Source organism: Heterodontus francisci, chromosome 1 (genome assembly GCF_036365525.1).
Source record: "Heterodontus francisci isolate sHetFra1 chromosome 1, sHetFra1.hap1, whole genome shotgun sequence".
Taxonomy (NCBI): Eukaryota; Metazoa; Chordata; class Chondrichthyes; order Heterodontiformes; family Heterodontidae; genus Heterodontus; species Heterodontus francisci.
This window is the reverse complement of record NC_090371.1, coordinates 127295283-127315365: the sequence shown is the minus strand read 5'-3', so window position 1 is coordinate 127315365 and position 20083 is coordinate 127295283. Positions and strand designations below refer to the sequence as shown.

The 20083-nt window shown below is 41.0% G+C and overlaps 1 protein-coding gene across 6 annotated transcripts in view; it reads right to left on the bottom strand.

Annotated features, from left to right (window-relative positions):
* tec (tec protein tyrosine kinase) overlaps positions 1-20083 on the bottom strand; it is a 220643-nt gene that overhangs the window by 52713 nt on the left and 147847 nt on the right. For all 6 annotated transcript variants that reach the window (XM_068035798.1, XM_068035818.1, XM_068035846.1 and 3 more), the window contains 2 exons: positions 11858-11923; positions 8101-8155 (listed from right to left, as the gene is read on the bottom strand). In XM_068035798.1, coding sequence (XP_067891899.1) covers positions 8101-8155; positions 11858-11923 — 121 coding nt within the window. The remainder of the gene's footprint in view (positions 1-8100; positions 8156-11857; positions 11924-20083) is intronic.

Genomic DNA, 20083 nt, shown 5'->3' with positions numbered 1-20083 from the left:
ATTTAGATATACAGCACTGAAACAGGCCCTTCGGCCCACCAAGTCTGTGCCGACCATTAACCACCCATTTATACTAATCCTACACTAATCCCATATTCCTACCACTTCCTCACCTGTCCCTATATTCCCCTACCTCCTACCTATACTAGGGGCAATTTATAATGGCCAATTTACCTATCAACCTGCAAGTCTTTTGGCTTGTGGGAGGAAACCAGAGCACCCGGAGGAAACCCACACAGACAGAGGGAGAACTTGCAAACTCCACACAGGCAGTACCCAGAATTGAACCCGGGTCGCTGGAGCTGTGAGGCTGCGGTGCTAACCACTGTGCCGATGTTAATGTATTGGAAGCAGTTCAGACAAGGTTTACTAGACTAATACCTGGAATGGGTGGGTTGTCTTATGAGGAAAGATTGGACAGGCTAGGCCTGTATCCGCTGGGGTTTGGAAGAGTAAGAGGTGACTTGATTGAAATATATAAGATTCTGAGGGGTCTTGACAGGGTGGATGTTGGAATGGATGTTTTGTCTTGTGGGAGAATCCAGAATTAGAGGTCACTGTTTAAAAATCAGGGTTCTCCCATTTAAGACAGAGATGAGGAGAAAGTTTTTCTCTCAGAGGGTCGTGAGTCTCTGGAACTCTCTTCCACAAAAGGTTGTGGAAGCAGAGTCTTTGAATATTTTTAAGGCAGAGGTAGATAGATTCTTGATAAGCAAGGGGGTGAAAGGTTATTGGGGGTAGGTGGGAAGGTGGAGTTGAGGTTACACTCAGATCAGCCATGATCTTATTGAATGGTGGAGCAGACTCGAGGGGCCGTTTGGCCTACTCCTGCTCCTAATTCATATGCTTGTACATGTTCTGCTGTAGGAATTTCCTGGGCTATCCTTAATAGTTCCCGGCGATACTTAGGTGGTACCACCATCTGGTGAACTCCCGTCCATTCTTCACCTGCAGGTCTGTGAGGAGGTCTCCACTCCCTCATCAGAATCCCATATTTAATACATTAGGCCTTCTGGAACTCCCTTTGCCTGAACTTCTGTTGGAGCTGATTGTGCCACTCTGTTTAACTCTGGATGGGCTTGCTGAGCCTTGATCAGAGAAGAGTTATTAAACATTTCCTTTGGATTATCAAAATCCCCAGAGAAACGTTCTGATTTCTGACTATCTGACTGTGGTGCCAATTGTACCTCCGACAATGGAACTTGTTTAGCCATTGCTCACATAAAGGAAAAATTCCTGGAATCTATTATTATTACCCCACTTACAATTGTACGTCGTCAACGTTGCGTTATCCTGCAAACAGCCCCCAATTATATGTTACAACCAAGGCAGGAGGTGTGCACTGTTTTTCTAGTTCCACTTCTCCACAGGTCACAACACATATTTACATTTTTCCCCCAGTTACCAATAGGGTCAATCATAGACTCTATTTTTACCCCAGAATAAAATACATCAACAAGGTTTCTTTAATAAACAACAAAATTATCAATTAATTATAAAATAAGTCTTAACCAGTAATAAAGTAAATCATGAACACAGATTGAAATATAAAAGTTCCCTTTTTATAGGGATCAGGAGGCTTGACTCTTGTGACATTGTTTTTGGTTTTGTTTTGAGTTGGGGTCTGGACAGTGATAATAAAGACAGTTTCCTTAGCCTCTCTCTCTCTCACACACACAAATAACGGGATTATTCTTTAGAGCTCTGTAACAAAAAACACAATAAAAAGAATACTTTGGCCAAGTACTTGCTAATTCTTGAAGAAAAAAAGAGAAGATTGAAAAGATGTCAGATGTCCTTTGTTTTGGTTTAGCATTGACAGCTGTCACTGGGAACTTCCAAGAACAGTTCTTGTCTGGTGATGTTGAAGATCAGTTTGGGCAGGCTTTCCAGGAAAAATGCAGCAACAGTTTCAGCCTGATGCTTACACATGCTTTGCAGAGCTTTTTAAAGAGGTGTAAAAGTTGGCAGGCGTTTTAAAGCGATGGAATAAGCTAAGTTGGGGTTTGCTCCCTTGGCAAGTTTTCTCCAACTGTCTTTTTTAACACTGTTCATATCCCAACTCACTGTCTAAAGCTAAACCAAAAACAATGTCACAAGAGTCAAGTCCCCTGACCCCTATAAACCTTGACCTGTCACTTCTTTGTAAACATCTTTTCTCAAGTCAAAAAAACCCTGCTGGGTAATTATTTGTAGAATGGTGACTTCCAGTAAGGGCTTGTTTTTAGCACTCCTTGATTCTTCCAGTAACTGTTTACATGCTTAGTCCAAAAGTCCTTCTGATGACCTCTTTTAAAAAAAACACAAAATCCCAGCATCTATGGAATCCTTTTCAGTGGTGCAGTAGGCTGGGATTTGGGATGTGGGCCCTCTTGTCGTAACACCATGCAGTACTAATGGGCAGTCTGCACCCTTGGTGTCAGCCTGATTTTCCCTTCTTCTCAAGCACCTGTTCTTTTATGCCAACTTTTCCTATTTCCATTTCAGATTGTCCTTACTTCCAAACATTTTTAATTAATTTTTTTCAATTACGCTTCTTCCTATTACCTCATGCTAATATTCCATCAGCCGTTTAGCCATCTTCTGTTTTGTTTTTAGTCACTTTACAGCTCATTTACACATCCTCGTGTATGTAAATGTGCTTTGCTCCCTCCCTCTTCATTCTGTTACCTTTAAAGTACTGTTCATCTTTAAGAAAAATCCATTTCTAATTAAGATTACATTGAAATTTTAATTGTTCATTCAGCTGCTAAACTGATTCATAGCTTCTGCAAAGCCAGTTGATTAAAAAGCTGAGATCAGTGAGGTTGCATAATAGACACGCATTTCACACTTAGCACCATTCAATTATAGGTTAACTGTGTGAGATGTGAAATGTATGTAAGGGGAATTAATGTTGGCATCACTCATGCTCCCATTTCTTATGTTTGCAAAATAATAGAATTAAGAGATAGGGAGGACAAAAGGTGGAGGGGATTAAGGAACAGAATTGTGAAATTTCTGGGGCATGAAGGCTGATAGTTCAACAGTGAAGGCAGAATAAAGGAAGAATGGAAGCAAAGGAATACCAATTAATACAGAGTTAGAACAGTGAACAGCTAGAGAAAGTAGTATACATAATGTTAAAGCAGGTCTTTGGAAATTGCTGTTATCTGAAATCTACTCTTCTTCCAAGCACTTAGTTCAGTTATTCTCAAAGGACTAAAGGTGATTCAATCTATTTAAACATCAACACACAAAGGACAGAATTCCAGACAACACTATCTGCTCACAGTATGTCAGCTAAATTAAAGGCTTTTTTAGAAGAAAAAATTCATATCAAAAAAGCCTCACATATAAAAAATAGAAAGTTAATGTTTTTGCAATTTAATTCTGCTAAATTTGTATGTACCTAAGTTACTACTGGCATTGCATCATTAGATCATGTACTAAACAACCACCCACGTATCAATCTAATGGAAAGTAACACATCTGTTAAATGTATAACTGATAAATGTATTTAAAAGATAGAAAAAAATTTAGTGGGTCACATTTCATCTAAGTGTGTTGTGGTACAAAAATACGGTTTAATGTTTCCAAGACATTTTAGAACTGAAATGTATGATGACATTTTGCATGCCTCTAAAATAAATTACATTCAGCATCCTGCACATTCCAATTCGGGAAAATAACAAAATCCCCTTAAACTGCTTCAAGCAGGAGCTTTTTGCTCCCTGATTTATTATTTAGGTACAGCACCCTGGTGGAATTCTGTCAATTTCCCACTTGTTTGTCATATAAAGTGGCACTCAGGCTTAAAGGGGGCAAAATTGTCCCCATAATTCATGAAATTGGCACTAATGCAGCAACTGCCATTCAGTGATTTTATTTCCTGTAATGGAATGAATGCACGGGGGAGAAGCTCAGCTCAGGGTCAAACAGCATGCTGAGGATCAGCGAGGCGAGACTAGGCGAGAGATGGCATTCGGGGAAGTCAGAGGCATATAGGTGCTGGCAAAGATATGGCTTTGATGCTGCTGAAAATAGAGGAAATTGTGGTTCATTCAAGTCTAAATATTAGCCAGGAAGTTAGCAATTTAGCAACAGCTCTATATCAGAGATGTGGAGAAGCAGAGCTGGTTATGGTCAGCATTCATGTTAAACTTGAGCAATGATTTTGGATGATTTTGCCAAATGGCAGCATGTAAATAATGAAGAAGAGGGAACTGCTGGGGTACACCACAGATGACCATCAGTCAGAGAAACATAAAGCTTTGAAAAGACTATGTCACTTTAAAGATGAAAGACAATATTTCTATCACTTTTTGAAAATTTTAAATATAAAAGTTCAAAGGAATCCTGGACAATTTGCAGAGAGAGCCTGATTCCCTTACTTCACTATGTTATTTATCCTGGATACATAGGGATTAAGGGGGAAGATTCAGAAATAGACTATTCTCTGAACATCTGTTGCAGACATCTAGAAAGCTGAGTCAGAACACCATTGGCTCATTTTGTCATATGTCCTTCTCCAGGTGGGACAGTGAAGAGACTACGGCTGTAGATTTTCCCAAATCTACAGTTACAACAGACAAAAGGATCAATTCAAGCAGATCAAGAAAATCTCAGTGAGATTTTCCCTGTCCGTGTCTCCTAAAATGAGAACATCCGAACCTTGTTGTTGAAGATAGCTCTAATACTTAAGTTAGCATCCTATTTTCTTAAAATGTACAAAGCATGTACAAGTAATTTATAAATACTGTAAACTTAGTTAAAACACTGAATACTGTAACATATTATCATACCTATGTTTGGTGCTTTGCAACAAGACAACGTTAAATGTAACCGATTGTAAGAGCAGTACAAGTACATAAAAAGTAGAATAGCTAAAGTAAACGTTGGTCCCTTAGAGACAGAGATAGGAGAAATTATCACGGGGAATGAAAAAATGGCAGAGATTTGTTGAACAAATATTTTGGGATAAATTTTATCGGCCCCTTGATGCTGCAGGTCGCGGCACGGGGATTGGTAAAATGTTGTGGGGAGAGGTCCGTCTCGACCCACGACATCAAGAAGGGCCTGCCGCATATTACCGGCGGCGGAGGGACCTCGGTGCGGACCCTGCCGCCTGGCGGTAGGCCTTTCATGTAAATATTCAAATGAACCTAAATTAGATGTTAATAAACTTACCTGCAGACAGCAGACATCCCACACCGATTTTACCAACTCCGAGCACAGCTCGTGCGTCTTCAGAACTCTGTACGGAGTTCTGAGGCGAGAACTTGGTGGGGAGTGGGGAGGAATACAATTTTCAGGGTGGGAGGCATGGAGGAATGGGGAAAACATTTGTTATTGGCGGTGGAAATGGTGGGAAGGGGTTGAAGGCAAAGAGTGCAAAGTTTGGGGTTTACAGTTTGGGACTGTCAAGAGTGGGTTTTTGGTGGGGGGGGCGGGGGGTAAGAGGGGAATAAATCCATTGTGTGATCATTGGGGAGGTGGAAGTGCCACTTTTATGTGAAATTTACTGTTTTTATTAAAAATTAAATTCCTGGTCCCTTTAAAAATTAAAATTTCTGCTTAGGGCTTAGAGCCCTTTAAAAATGATGCCAGCGCCTACCCAGTGGCACCGGATGCCGTTGCCAAGGACACGGCAACCACCCCCGATGACGTGGCCGCTCCACCCCCCACTATTTAAATGAGCCCCCGCGTGAAATATCGCAGGGGCTCCTCGGCAGCCCTTCCGTATCGGAAGGCTGCTGAGCTGAAAGGGCGCCACCGAGGAACGCGGCTCGCGATTAAAATTCAGTCTTTGGTGTTTGTCTTTACAGTAGAAGACACAAATTACATACCAGAAATAGAGGGTAAACAAGGGGCGAATCAAGAGTAAGGAACTTAAACTAATTAATATTAGCAGACAAAAAGTATTGGAGAAACTTAACAGACTAAAAGCTGACAAAAGGATGGCCAACATTCTAGTGTTCAAAACGAGGTAGCTGCAGAGATAGTGGATGCGCTGGTTATGAGTTTCCAAAATTCCCTAGATCAGTCCCAACAGATTGGGAGTTGACAAATATAACACTGCTATTCTAAAAAGGAGGGAGAGAGAAAACAGGAAATTACAGGATAACTACAGTTAGCCTGACATCAGTCGTCGGGAAAATGCTGGAATTTATCATTAAGGCAGTCTTAACAATGCTCTTAGAAAATCATAGTATGATCAGACAAAGTCAACATGGTTTTATGAAAGAGAGATTGTGTTTGACAAATTTATTAGAGTTTTTTGAGAATGTATCTAGTAGAATATATAGAGAGGAACCAGTAGATATAGTATACTTGGATTTCCAAAAGGCATTTGATAAGGTACCACACAAGATAAGGCTTGGCCATGTGAGCCGCATGGAAGATGGCAGGATCCCCAAAGACACATTGTACAGCGAGCTCGCCACTGGTATCAGACCCACCGGCCGTCCATGTCTCCGTTATAAAGACGTCTGCAAACGCGACATGAAATCGTGTGACATTGATCACAAGTCGTGGGAGTCAGTTGCCAGCATTCGCCAGAGCTGGCGGGCAGCCATAAAGACAGGGCTAAATTGTGGCGAGTCGAAGAGACTTAGTAGTTGGCAGGAAAAAAGACAGAGGCGCAAGGGGAGAGCCAACTGTGCAACAGCCCCAACAAACAAATTTCTCTGCAGTTCCTGTGGAAGAGCCTGTCACTCCAGAATTGGCCTTTATAGCCACTCCAGGCGCTGCTTCACAAACCACTGACCACCTCCCCGCGCGTATCCATTGTCTCTCGAGATAAGGAGGCCCAAAAGAAACACAAGATAAGGGCTCATAGGGATGGGGGTAATATATTAGTATGGATAAAGGATTCGTTAACAGATAGGAAGCAGAGAGTAAGAATAAACAGGGCATTTTCAAGTCGGCAGGCTGTAACCAGTGGACGACCACAAGGATAAGTTCTAGGGCCACAGCTATTTACAATCTATATTAATGACTTTGATGGAGAGACAAAGAGAAATGTATCCTGGTTTGCTAATGATACAAAGCTAGGTGGGAATGTAAGCTGTGAGGAGGACACAAAGAGGCTGAAAAGAGATATAGACAGGCTAAGTGAGTGGGCAACAAGGCAGCAGATGGAATATAATGTGGAGAAGTGTGAGGTTATTTACTTTGGTAGTAAGAACAGAAAAACAGAGTATTTTTTAAAAGAGATGAAACTTGTAAATGTTGATGTTCAGAGGGACTTGGGTGTACTCAAAAAAGGAGCACAAAGTTAGCAAGCAGGTACAGCAAGCAATTAGGAAGGCAAATGGCATGACAGCCAAGGGATTGAGAATAAGGAAGACTTGCTACAACTTTACAGGGCTTTGGTGAGACCACACCTGGAGTACTGTGTGCAGTTTTGATCAACATATTTAAGAAAGGATATATTTATATTGAAGGTGGTACAGCAAAGGTTCATTCGGTTAGTTCCTGGGAAGAGAGGGTTGGAGGGTTGTCCTATGATGAGAGACTGAGTAAATTGGGTTCTACTCTCTGGAATTTAGAAGAATGAGAGGTGATCTCATTGAAGCATACAAGATTCTGAAGGGGCTTGACAGGGTAGATACTAAGAGGTTGTTTCCCCTGTCTAGGGAATCTTGAACATGGGGACACAGTCTCAGGATAAATGGCTGATCATTTATGACTGAGATGAGGAGAAATCTCTTCACTCAAAGGCTTGTGAATCTTTGGAATTCTCTACCCCAGAGGTTTCTGGATGCTCCATCGTTGAATATATTTAATGCTGAGACAGACAGATTTTGGTCTCTCGTGGAATCAAGGTATATGGGGAGCAGACAGGAATGAGGGGTTGAGGCCAAGGATCAGTCACTATCGTATTAAATGGCTGAGCAGGCTCGACGGGCCGTATGGTCTACTCCTGCTGCTATTTCGTATGCTCTTATATAACAAAAATACAAATATGAAAAAGTATCCTGCAATTTTGCTCTATTTTAGATGTTTTTATTACCAATCTAATTTACTTAAACAGAACCTGCCTTAGACAGCTCATTTGAACTCTAAACACTGATTATGTAATTTCCAGGTAGCATGAACAACGTATTCCACCATTACCTCAGATTTCAGTAAATGTTCCGCTTTACTTCTATTAACAGTTTTGCAATACCACCTAGATAAAAATGGAGAAAAGGGCAGAGAAATTAGGCACTATTTCCAGCAAATTGGATCTTTAATATTATTGTTTGTGAACCTACACAACCAAAAGCAGAACTACTAGTCATTCATCTGTTTGGAGTCTGTGGAAGCTAGCTGTGTGCGAACTGGCTGCAGTGAAGTGCTTTGGGATCTCACAAGTATACAAAAGGGACTAAATAATTAGAAATTATTTTATTTTTACTAACATAATACCATAAAAAGAAAATGACCAATGCTGCAATAATTTTGCATCTTTTTTAGATAGTTTGATATATCTGTATGACTCTGAACAGTAAGAATTTTCTGCATTGTTATTCTTTAATTTTAAATATCAAATAGCAACACAATGTAACCTGTGATTGTGAAGAGGTACAGCATAATTTTTGTGACGAAGTCTAGAAGCAATAAAATGTATTCCATAGTGCAAAGTGTTGACTATTTAGTTTCAAATTATATTTTGGAATTCACTATAACGATAGCCAGTATTTATGGGCTGTTCACATTTTTTGAAATAAAATCATTCACTACTAAAGGGTATTTTTGCAGTAGAGACTTCAAGCAAAAGCAGGAAGACAGAAGATGTTAGAAGCAGCACTACATAAACAGATTTCTCACCCACAGTCCCTTCTATACTGCTTCCTGAACGAATTCCTCCTTAAGCAGACATGTTCTGATATATCATCAACTGAAAGCTATGATCTGTAGGCTCTGGTGGAAGGGTACCTTCTAGTTGGTCATTATCTTTGATGTAGCTTTGTTCCACATCTGTCATTTCAACTTATTCCTATTCTGCCTCCATTATAAGGGCTTATGGGAATAGTTAATGAAACCCATAACCAGGTCACTACGGCAGAAGGGTGGGAAGTAAATGATTTCCTTGCCTGAAACGTTGGAAGTTTGCAGAATCCTTTTTCAGTTGGATAACTGAAAAAAGATTTTCCTAATGGTTTCAGTCAAAGCTAATGCTTTAGGCAAAATCTGTGGGAGAAGTCTATAAATTCAACAACTTTCTGATTTGAAAGATAACGCAGGTAACTCAATCCCACTTTTCTACAAGTTTAATTTGTCTGGTGCATTTCCGGTGTAATTGATGGGGTCTCTGGGACAGAAGATTTGGCCATTATTATCCTCTCATTTTCATACATACATGCACCACTTTGAGACAGGCATATCATCTGCTAGCAGTCAGTTCTATTGGAATACAGTAAGCATTTTAGAATTGATGTAATTCTGGCATATTCAACTTGTATGCTAAATTCCAAACACTTCCATCAAAAGTACATAATTGTTGCACCAAAAAAATTGAGATTTGGGATCATAATTTTAAACGCCTTTTTTCATAACTAGGATTTCTGATTTTGAGCATTATTCTGGTAACCTTTCCATGACTCTATTATCTTTTCTATAATGGAGTGATCAGAACAGCACACAATATTCTAACAACGGCCAATCAATTTGTTGTAGAAATTCAACATTACTGACCTGCTTTTATATTTAATGCTCTTATATACAAGCCCATAAACCCTAAGAACCCTATCATTTAGGGGACACTTCACTGTTCCACTTCACAAAATGAACTGTTAAATATTTCAGTGTTTTCAACTCTATCTGACAACTAGCTGCTCACTCTACTAACCTGCTAGTGGTCTTTTGCAATATCCTGTGTTGGCAGTTTAACATCCTCCTCAGATACTTCTAAAGCTTTACCTTCTGTTGTAAAAACTGATATCAACAACTACGTGATTTCCTCACTCTCAAGATGCCCTTTTAGCTTGTTAGTTATTTGCACACATTATGGGCCTTGCTGTTTCCTAAATCATATTTTGTGATAGAGTAACACTTCAGTGCAGTACTGAGGGAGTGCTACAATCTCAGATGGTGCAGTCTTTCGGATGAGATATCAAACTAAGGCCCCAGTGGCTCTTTCATATGGATGTAAAAGGTCCCAAGGCACTGTTTGACAAGGAACAGGGGAATTATCACGGTGTCCTAGCCAATATTTATCTCTTAATCAATCTAATGCGGATTATCTGGTCATTAACACATTGCTGTTCGTGGGAGCTTGTTATGCACAAATTGACTGCTGCATATCCTACATTACAACAATGACTAAACTTCATAGAATCATCGAATGGAGAAGGAGTCCCTTCATCACAGGAGTCCCTTCAGCCCGTCATGTCCATGTCAGCTCTTTAACAGCAACTCAGCTAGTCCCACTCGCCTGCTTTTTTCCTGTAGCCCTGTAAATTTTTCTCTTCGTATAATTATCTAATTCCCTTTTGAAAGCATGATTGAATTTGCCTCCATCACATTCCAGACCCTAACCACTCACTGCGTAAAAAAGTTTTCATATTGCCTCTGACTCTTTTGCCAGTCACCTTAAATCAGTGTCTTCTGGTTCTCGACCCTTCCAACAATGGAAACAGTTTCGCCCTATCTATTCTGCCTATACCGCTCATGATTTTGAGCACCTTCATCAAATCTCCTTTCAACCTTCTCTTCTTTAAGAAGAACAGCCCCAGCTTCACCAGTCTATCCATACAAATGAAGTTCCTCATCCCCAGAACCATTTTTATAAATCTTTTCTGCACTCTCTTCAACGCCTCATATCCTTCCTAAAGTGTGCTGCCCAGAATTGGAGACAATACTCCAGGTGAGGGAGAATCAGTGTTTTATAAAGCTTCATTATAATTTCCTTGCTTTTGTACTCTATGCCTCTATTTAGAAAGCCCAGGATCCTGTATGACTTATTAACTGCTTTGTCAACCTGCCCTGCTACCTTCAACAATTTGTGCATATATACTCTAGGTCCCTCTGCTCCTGCATCCCTTTTATAACTGTATCCTTTATTTTGTATTGCCTTTCCTCGTTCTTCCTACCAAAATGTCTTTCCTTGGTTTTCCTACCAAATTATATCACTTCACACTTCTAAGGTACTTCTTTGGCTGTAAAGTGCTTTGGGACTCCCTGAGGTCATGAAAAGCGCTGTATAAATGCAAGTCTTTTTTTCTCTTAGCTAAGTAACTGTGACAAAACAACCACTGAATTTAGCAATAGAAGGGCAGATATCCTTTGAAAATGTCAACAACCACCGTGGTTTTTCAGAGTAACCCTTTAGGTGATATAATTTATAGTATCTTTTCTTTTATCAGCTGTAGGACTCAGCAATTAAGAAAGTGAGAAAGGGAGAAAGGAAGGGAGAATGAGAGAGTGATAGAGAGAGAAAAAGACTTGCACGAGTTCAGGATGCTTTCAAAGTCAATGAAGTATTTTTGTAGTGTAGTCATTGCTGTACTGCAGCAGACAATTTGCCCACATCAAAGTCCCACAAACAGCAATGACATAAAATGACAAATAATCTATTTGTGTGTTGTTGGTTGAGGTATAAATGTCGTGCAGGACATTACAGAAAACACACTTGCTCCACTCTGAAAAGTGCCATGGGATCGTTTCAGACAGGCCTCAGTTTAACATCTCATCCAAAAGCTGGCTTCTCTGACAGTGCAACACTCCTTCAGTACTATACTGAGGTGTCAGCCTAGATTATGCGCTCAAATTTTTGGAGTGGAAATTGAACCCAAAGCCCGCTGACTCAAAATCACACTCTTTGAGTAATTAAACATACAGCAGAAAAATCCTACCATATAATTGCAATATAGAAGACTGCTCAACTTACTCATATTTTTCTAGATTATTGGATTTCTTCTCAGTAACGTAGTTGCTTGGTATGTAGCCCTCACATCTGGAAAAGAAAACATATTCAAAGATTCCTGTGATAAGAGTACCATCAACATTTACTTGTATTTTAGCTTGCTGTTTTACAATATTATCAGTGTTACGACCAGATGAGAAAGGTGTCTAAGGGTCCCTTTCAGCCTTCGCCTGGTCTTACTATAACAGGGTTTTTTTTTTAAAACACACAGTGTTTTGAGCTTCCCCTTGGGGAATCCTTATTCACCACTCACCACTTTCCAATTATAGGGCAAAGAAATGAGCACAAACAGGTTTACAGAAGAAAAGTGAAATTAATTATACTTAAACTTTAATTTGGTTAACGCCTACGGATACACAACGCGCCCACGCTAGCATGCATATGCGATACACACATGCAGATAGGGACAGAAAAGAGAAGAAAAAAAAGTGGAAAAGTCTGAGGCAATCTCTGGGGATCATTCTTGGCAGGTGAGGGCCTGCATGACACCTCCACACCTAGGGGAATGAAATGCGATTTGAAAAAAGGCACATTTCTTTAAAAGGGTTGTGAGAAAAATCTATAAGATACAGAAAACCATGCATTTCTCTCATTCATTTTCATTTATTCATGAATCCTAAAATTTACCAAAACGTGTCTTTTCTTGGTGCCAGTGCTGCTTTAATTGTCACCTTTTTGGCATCCCAGTAAACATGTGGTTCTTTGGGGAAGTTTGTCTTCACTTTGTCTTTGTTCCTGCTGAGGTCATTTTTTTTTCAGGAGAGTTAGTAGTGGGTGGATTTATCCTGAACTCTCTTTCAGTGCTTTGCTAAGTCATGCAAAGGCTTTTGACTTCAGGGGATGGGTGCTTCCCTTTTTCTCTGACTGTGGGGGAAGATTATTTGTTAATCGCCCCTTTGTTTTCTGGGACACTTCTGCCTGCAGGTATTTGTGCAGACACTACTGCACTCCCCTGCGGCACTTTGATTAGGTGAGGCATCACCCTCACGGTTTCTGTGCCCCCAGAGGTCTTCCTTTGTCTCTGCAGGTTCCTGTAAATGCTGTTAGCAACTCAGGTGGGGTGCTTCTAGTGTCTGCATTTGCATAGGAAGATGTGGGGTATATCTTTTCACGTTTTTCGGGGTTGGTTGACCGGACAGTAGGGGTTTTCATCCAGGATTCCTCCTGGACTTCCTTTAACCTGCCCTGTTGGTCACTTTTTCCCCTTCTCTTTCTAAACTTTTGCCAGCCAGGTGCCTGCCTGTCCCCTTTTGTTCTCAGTGGGGGTCCCTTACAGTTCACCAGCCCTCTGCTGAAGAGTCCTCCTAACATCGGTACAGGACTTAGGGGTGCAGATTTCACTGTAGTTTGGGGTTTCCCCTGTACCTGGCACATGTGGCAACTCCTGCAGTGGAGTTTTGGCCAGTCAAACTGCTGTCTTATGTGGGCTTTGGTCTTTTGTCGACCGGCATGTACAGCCACAGTAGTCCCACAGGCCATTCTTAACATTTCTCCTCAGTACCTCTGCAGCACCATTAACTGGTGAACTATCAGAACTGTGAGAAGAACTCCATTTTTTCATCAGTACCTCATTCTTTAAATAGTAGCAATCAGGGACTCCCTCTTGCTTCACTTTTAGACTGGGCAGCCTGTGCTAACTCTTGCAATACTGGGACGGCTCACTGAGCCTCAGCTAGGGAAAATCCATTTAATTCATTCCCTGGGTCTCCTAACTTTCCAAAGAAAGTCTCGGACAGGCTGACCTCCTGGTCATCTGCCTGCAGTGCCAATGCAGTTTCCTCTGGGGCAGCTGGTTTGATCAAGGCCTGATTTACTACACATTCAGGGAAACTGCAGGGAACCGTCTCCTGCCATGGCCCTGTCTCTCTGACCTCCTGCAGTCTTTCTTTCACTACCGTGGGTGGGGGGGAGGGGGGGGGGCTACCACCTTCACCCCAGCCAGATCATTATCTAGGAGCAGGCCAACCCCCTCCAGAGGCAAACTAGGGACAATCCCTATGGTCACCGGTCCACAAACTAGGTTGCACTCCAGGTGCACAGGTACAGGCATACACTGCCCTCCAGTACCATTAACCACCATTTTGGTGTTCACTGCACTCTCTGGGGGAAAGGTCAGGCCTTTTCCCAGTAAAAGGGATCCAGTGGCCCGTGTCCCGAGAATTACTATGGGCTTGCTTGCCCCACTCGAGGGAAATGGGTTACTTTCCCTTCAGACACAAAACCTTGATATCCCTCAGGAATTCTATTAAGTTTTCCTGCACTTGCAGCCGTAAGATTCCTAGGTTGCACTCTTACTGCAGTTAAAGCCACAGCTTGCTCTGCTGTGTTTTCCATTAGGTTCCTGTCTTCACTGAGCGGGTGTGCCCTGCTTAATCCTACTGGTTTTCCCTTTAGTTTCCAGCAGTCAGCTTTTAAATGCCCTGCTTTACCACAATGGAAGCACACAGCTCTCCGGGTCTCACTCTTGTTAACAGCACCTTCCTTTTTGGCTGGAGGAGGGCCCCCTGTGTCTCCTGCTTTCCTTTCTCTCCCAGGACTGCCTGGTTGGATATCACCTTCCCTCCCTTTGTCCTTTTCAGATTTGTGGGGGTGATTAGGAAAGATTCTCCCCTGGGAAACCGGCTTATAAATTAAAGCAAACTCATCGGCCAGAACGGCCATTTGCCAGGCTTTCTGGACCCGCTGCTCCTCTCCATGGGTCTTTATTGAGAATGGGAGAGAGTTTTAAAATTCCTCTAACAGAACTACTTCCCTGAGATTCTCATAGCTGAGCTGTTCTTTAGGAGTCCTCAGCCATTGGTCAAAAGCCAGCTGCTTACTTCTTTCAAACTCCAAATAAGTTTAATAAATGGAAAAGTGTGAGGCAATTTCTGAGGAGAGTTTTTTGTTACTGTGTTTCGAGCTCGCTGTAGAATCCTTGATTGAAGATATGGTCTTGTTTCTCGTTGGGGCCCAGTATTCTTCTTAAACCTTGTTCACTGCAGGAGACTTTTCTCTCTCTTGGGGTTCACGTGTCTTCAGTGGGTTTTGGAGTTCCGTGAGAAAAAGATGGGAGCAGACAGGAGAGGCTCTTTAGAATCCAGGAGCCAAGAGCTTTTCTGCCAGTTCAAAAACTGTCTCTACAATTTTAAAACGCCCCAAGTTGGCCAGCAAGGTGGTCACGTGACTGACTGGTTTGACCAGGTCTGTTCTGTGTATTGTATGGGAGCAGGGGATAACTCCTTTGTTCCAACACTGTCTGTTAACATGCAAAAATGTCTTTCCGCCAGGTACCTGGCAATTCCTGTCACAAGCCTTCTCTTCTTCCCAGCAACGACTTGAAATTTAACGTCCATGTGGCAAAATTAATGTGCCTCATTCTTGGCAGGTGGGGGCCTGCATGACAACCAGTCTGAGACTTTAACCTGTAGAGTTCAAATATAGCCAGCAAGACCAGAGTTATACTGTAGCCTCACTTGCACATTTCCCAGCAGCCACTAGTTTTTAATGTTAGGAGAATGTGGATGGTAGTGTCCACTTTCTTATATGATTAGAGATTTGATATAAAATGACTAAGAAATTCAACAGTCTGTCTCAGCAAATAAAGAAAGCTGAAATTTGATGAAATATGCAGAGTCATCACACTGTATTTTACCTCTTTGACCAACCCAGATGGACAGGTAGCTGTAATTGTTCTAGACTAAATTTCAGCATTTCAACACTATTCCAAGTAAACAATGGTCTGTAGTAAAACACTCCCATAATTTGCATAAACTATCAACCTTACCAAGAAAAACCATTAACATTGGCTGATAAAAGAAGCAAAAATGCACACAAGTTGAGTAGGAAGTGCTATTCTAAGACTGTGGCGGTGGCAAGCTGTCACAGAGCAGAGGGGCATCTATCAGGATATATCTAAATAGCAGCGTACATAGTGGCATAACATTTCAGCAAGAGCAGATCATTGGTGGCTTCAGCCTACCGTTCCAAACCTTGCTTCAGGCTCTTTACTGTAATTCTAGAACCAGTAGGCTGCATTCCCTTTCATAATAGGAATTCATCTAGTTTATTTAAAAATGTTTTCTGTTCCATCATCCCTGTTGATAATCTATTCCATAATTTTATCATCCTATTAATAAAAAGTTGCCTTTATTTCCTTTTTCTTTTGACAATTAAACAGTTACTATAAATAGTGTCCTGAAAGTATCTGATGCTAATGGATCCCATAAAGTGAAACACTATTGCTCTGCCACTTGACTTGTGCGTGATATTGGGAGTAATCCGGAGATTACTACCTTCAAAGTCCATCTCTTTAACTGCCTCCCTTGCTCCTGAAAATCTGACTGTAGGACCTCAATACCTGCCCATGCTATGTCATTGGTATCAAGTCTCTAACAACAGGAATGAAACTCCACAGTTTCAATTGTTCCCTTTCTGGGCCAAAGAGGTTAAGCAGCATCCCAAGAACATAAATCACATCATTAAAAAGATATTTAGACACCAGCCCTAACTTTCTGCAGTGAGTTTAATTGGCAATGAATGCGCAAGTGTAACAATTTGCTGAAACTCACGGGGAGGATGAGGGCGAGTTCTTGTTTTCATGAGTCTAAAGGTGGAGCAGTGCAAATCGTCCAACAACTTGGAAAGATTTACAACTCACAGGGCATCTTTCCCTCGCCATAAATTGCTGGGTTATTTGCACACTGCTATCAGCATATGCATTAAACTCATGGGCATTTACCCAGAAAATGCTGGATTAATGTGTTTCTTCTGATGCTGAGAATTTACATTACTAAATGAGAAGTCAAATTAACATAAAACTGGTCCTCAATAAAAGCAAGAAATGCTGGAAATATTCAGCAGGTCTGGCAGCATCTGTGGAGACAGAAGCAGAGTTAACGTTTCAGGTCAGTGACCCTTCTTCGGAACTGGCAAATATTAGAAATGTCAGAGGTTATAAGCAAATAAAGCGGAGGTGGGATAAGGGATAACAAAGGAGGTGTAGATTGGACAAGGCCACAGAATAGCTAACCAGAAGGTCATGGAGCAAAGGCAAACAATATGTTAATGGTGTGTTGAAAGACAAAGCATTAGTACAGATAGGGTGTTAACGGACTGAAAATTGAACAACAGCAAGTACAGACATGAAAAAAACAGTGGGTAAGCAAACTGAACAAACTAAGATGAAATAAAATAAACATACAAAAAAAATGTAAAAAATGTAAAAAAGAAAAAGAAAAAAAAACTAAAAATGAAAGTAAAATGGGGGCCCACCCCTCCCTTCCCCGTCACCATTCCGAAGGGATCATTCCCTCCGCAACACCCTGGTGCACTCCTCCATTACCCCCACCACCTCGTCCCTTTCCCATGGCACCTTCCCCTGCAATCGCAGGAGGTGTAATACCTGCCCATTTACCTCCTCTCTCCTCACTATCCCAGGCCCCAAACACTCCGTTCAGGTGAAGCAGTGATTTACTTGTACTTCTTTCAATGTAGTATACTGAATTCGCTGCTCACAATGTGGTCTCCTCTACATTGGGGAGACCAAACGCAGACTAGGTGACTGCTTTGCGGAACACCTCCGCTCAGTCCGCAAGCAGGACCCTGAGCTTCCGGTTGCTTGCCATTTCAACACCCTCTCCTGCTCACATCTCTATCATGGGCTTGCTGCAGTGTTCCAGTGAACACCAACGCAAGCTCGAGGAACAGCATCTCATTTACAGATTAGGCACACTACAGCCTGCTGGACTGAGCCTTGAGTTCAATAATTTCAGAGCATGACGGGCCCCCCATTTTACTTTCATTTTTAGTTATTGTTTTTTCTTTTTCTTTTTTTCTTTCTTTTTTACATTTTTAATTTTTTTTTGTATGTTTATTTTATTTCATCTTAGTTTGTTCAGTTTGCTTACCCACTGTTTTTTTCATGTCTGTGCTTGCTGCTGTTCAATTTTCAGTCCGTTAACACCCTATCTGTACTAATGCTTTGTCTTTCAACACACCATTAACATATTGTTTGCCTTTGCTCCATGACCTTCTGGTTAGCTATTCTGTGGCCTTGTCCTATTTACACCTTCTCCTTTGTTATCTCTTGCCCCACCCCCGTTTTACTTGCTTATAACCTTTGACATTTCTAATATTTGCCAGTTCCGAAGAAGGGTCACTGACCCGAAACGTTAACTCTGCTTCTCTCTCCACAGATGCTGCCAGACCTGCTGAGTATTTCCAGCATTTCTTGTTTTTATTTCAGATTTCCAGCATCTGCAGTATTTTGCTTTTATAATACTGGTCTTAACCTTGTTAAGTTAAGCTCTGTGTGTTGGTCAGAATGTCCATAAAGAAGGAATCATTCATATAAACCATCCAAAAATCAAGTCCAGAAAGACTAAAATAATGCAAGATAAACCAATTACTTTGTGTGCTAAGAATTTATTGCTACAAGACGTTGATGAGACCACATCTGGAGTACTGCGTACAGTTCTGGTCTCCATACTTAAGGCAGTATATAATTGCATTTGAAGCAGTTCTGAGTAGGTTCACTCGACTGATTCCAGAGATGAGGGGTTATCTTATGAGGAAAGGTTGGACAGGTTGGGCCTATATCCATTAGAGTTTAGAAGAATGACAGGTGATCTTATTGAAACATACAAGATCCTGTGAGCACGTGACAGGGTGGATGCTTCAAGGATGTTTCCCCTTATGGGAGAGACTTGAGCCGGGGACACAGTTCAAAAATAAGGGGTCTCGCATTTAAGTTGGAGATGAGGAGAAATTTTTTCGCTCAGAGGGTTGTTAGTCTGTGGAATTCGCTTCCCCAGAGAGCAGTGGAGGAAGGGCCATTGAATATTTTAAAGGCTGAGTTAGATAGATTCTTGATTAACAAGAGAGTCAAAGGTTATAGCAGATAGACAGGAAAGTAGAGTTGAAGCCACAATCAGATCAGCCATGATCTTATTAAATGGCAGAATAGACTTGAGGAGCTGAATGGCCTATTCCTGCTCCTAATTTCGTATGCTCATGAATATTCATGAAAATTATACAGAGAAGGCTAAATATTATTTACCTCAAAAAAATAAAAGTACTGTAGGTATCCAAGATAACTGTATAGGGCTTTTGATGCTTTAAGCCCTTTTCTCTATTGCAAATCAGCTGCATTATATGTAATAACAATTTGCATTAATATTCTGATCTCCCACTATAACTTTACTGGGAGACCAGTGGAAACCCCAGAGAAGCAATGTGAACAGTAATTTTCAGCTGTTTACCTCACTTCCATGGGATTTCATTAGTATCCCACCAAATGTGTGACAAAAGATCAGGGAAACCCCTCAAAATTTCAAGGACAATACCTTTCATGGGAGCATGATTGAAAAAGAGCAACAGCAGAAAGGAATTCCCAAAGAATCTTAGTTTTTTTTTAGAAAGTTGTGCTTTCCTCACTCGCAGGTTCTGTTGTATCCTATCCAAGGTACAAATATTACAGTATCCATGAAATTTCTCTGAGAATCGCAGGATAATAAATTCTAACATTATCACTATCCAAATCATGTGATACTTAACCACATGTTCAAACTGCTTACAATGCCACTTTTCTTTTAGTACATGAATCAATTGTGAGAGCTGTCTGCCATAATAGTTCTGCTAGCAAAAATAATGAAAATAGAAAATGGGAAACGAGAGTAAATAATAAAAAAAACTTTATAAGGAACAGTATGCCTTGAAGAAAATGCCAGAAATGCATAGCAGTTCCACTAACATCCATAAAGTTTATCAGAACTGAAAACTGGAAGGTAAGTGAGCTTGAGCTAAACAAAGGAGGGGAAGAGGGCAAAGAGAACAATAGGTAAAAATAATGAACCATGAATGCTAATTCATCCTAAAGAGGAGTTAAATGGTCAGCATAAAGAGGTAAGCTGAATGTTTCTGCTCTGCCCACAAGTGTGATCCTGACCACCCTATTGCTCACCACTAGCTCCCTCTCCAGATTCTCAGTGTTTAGCATCCTAAACTATTCCAATAAAATTCAACAGTATCACATTTTTCTGCTGGACACCCCGTACTTATTTAGTCTTAACAATAACTTTGGACATTATCTATTTCTCCCATTTCTTTGGATGCAGGGACTACAGGGGATAATTGTCGAGTTGGTGGTATTTGGGTGTAGGGAAGGCAAATTAACATTTCAGGTGTAGGGCCCTTCATCAAAACACAGTT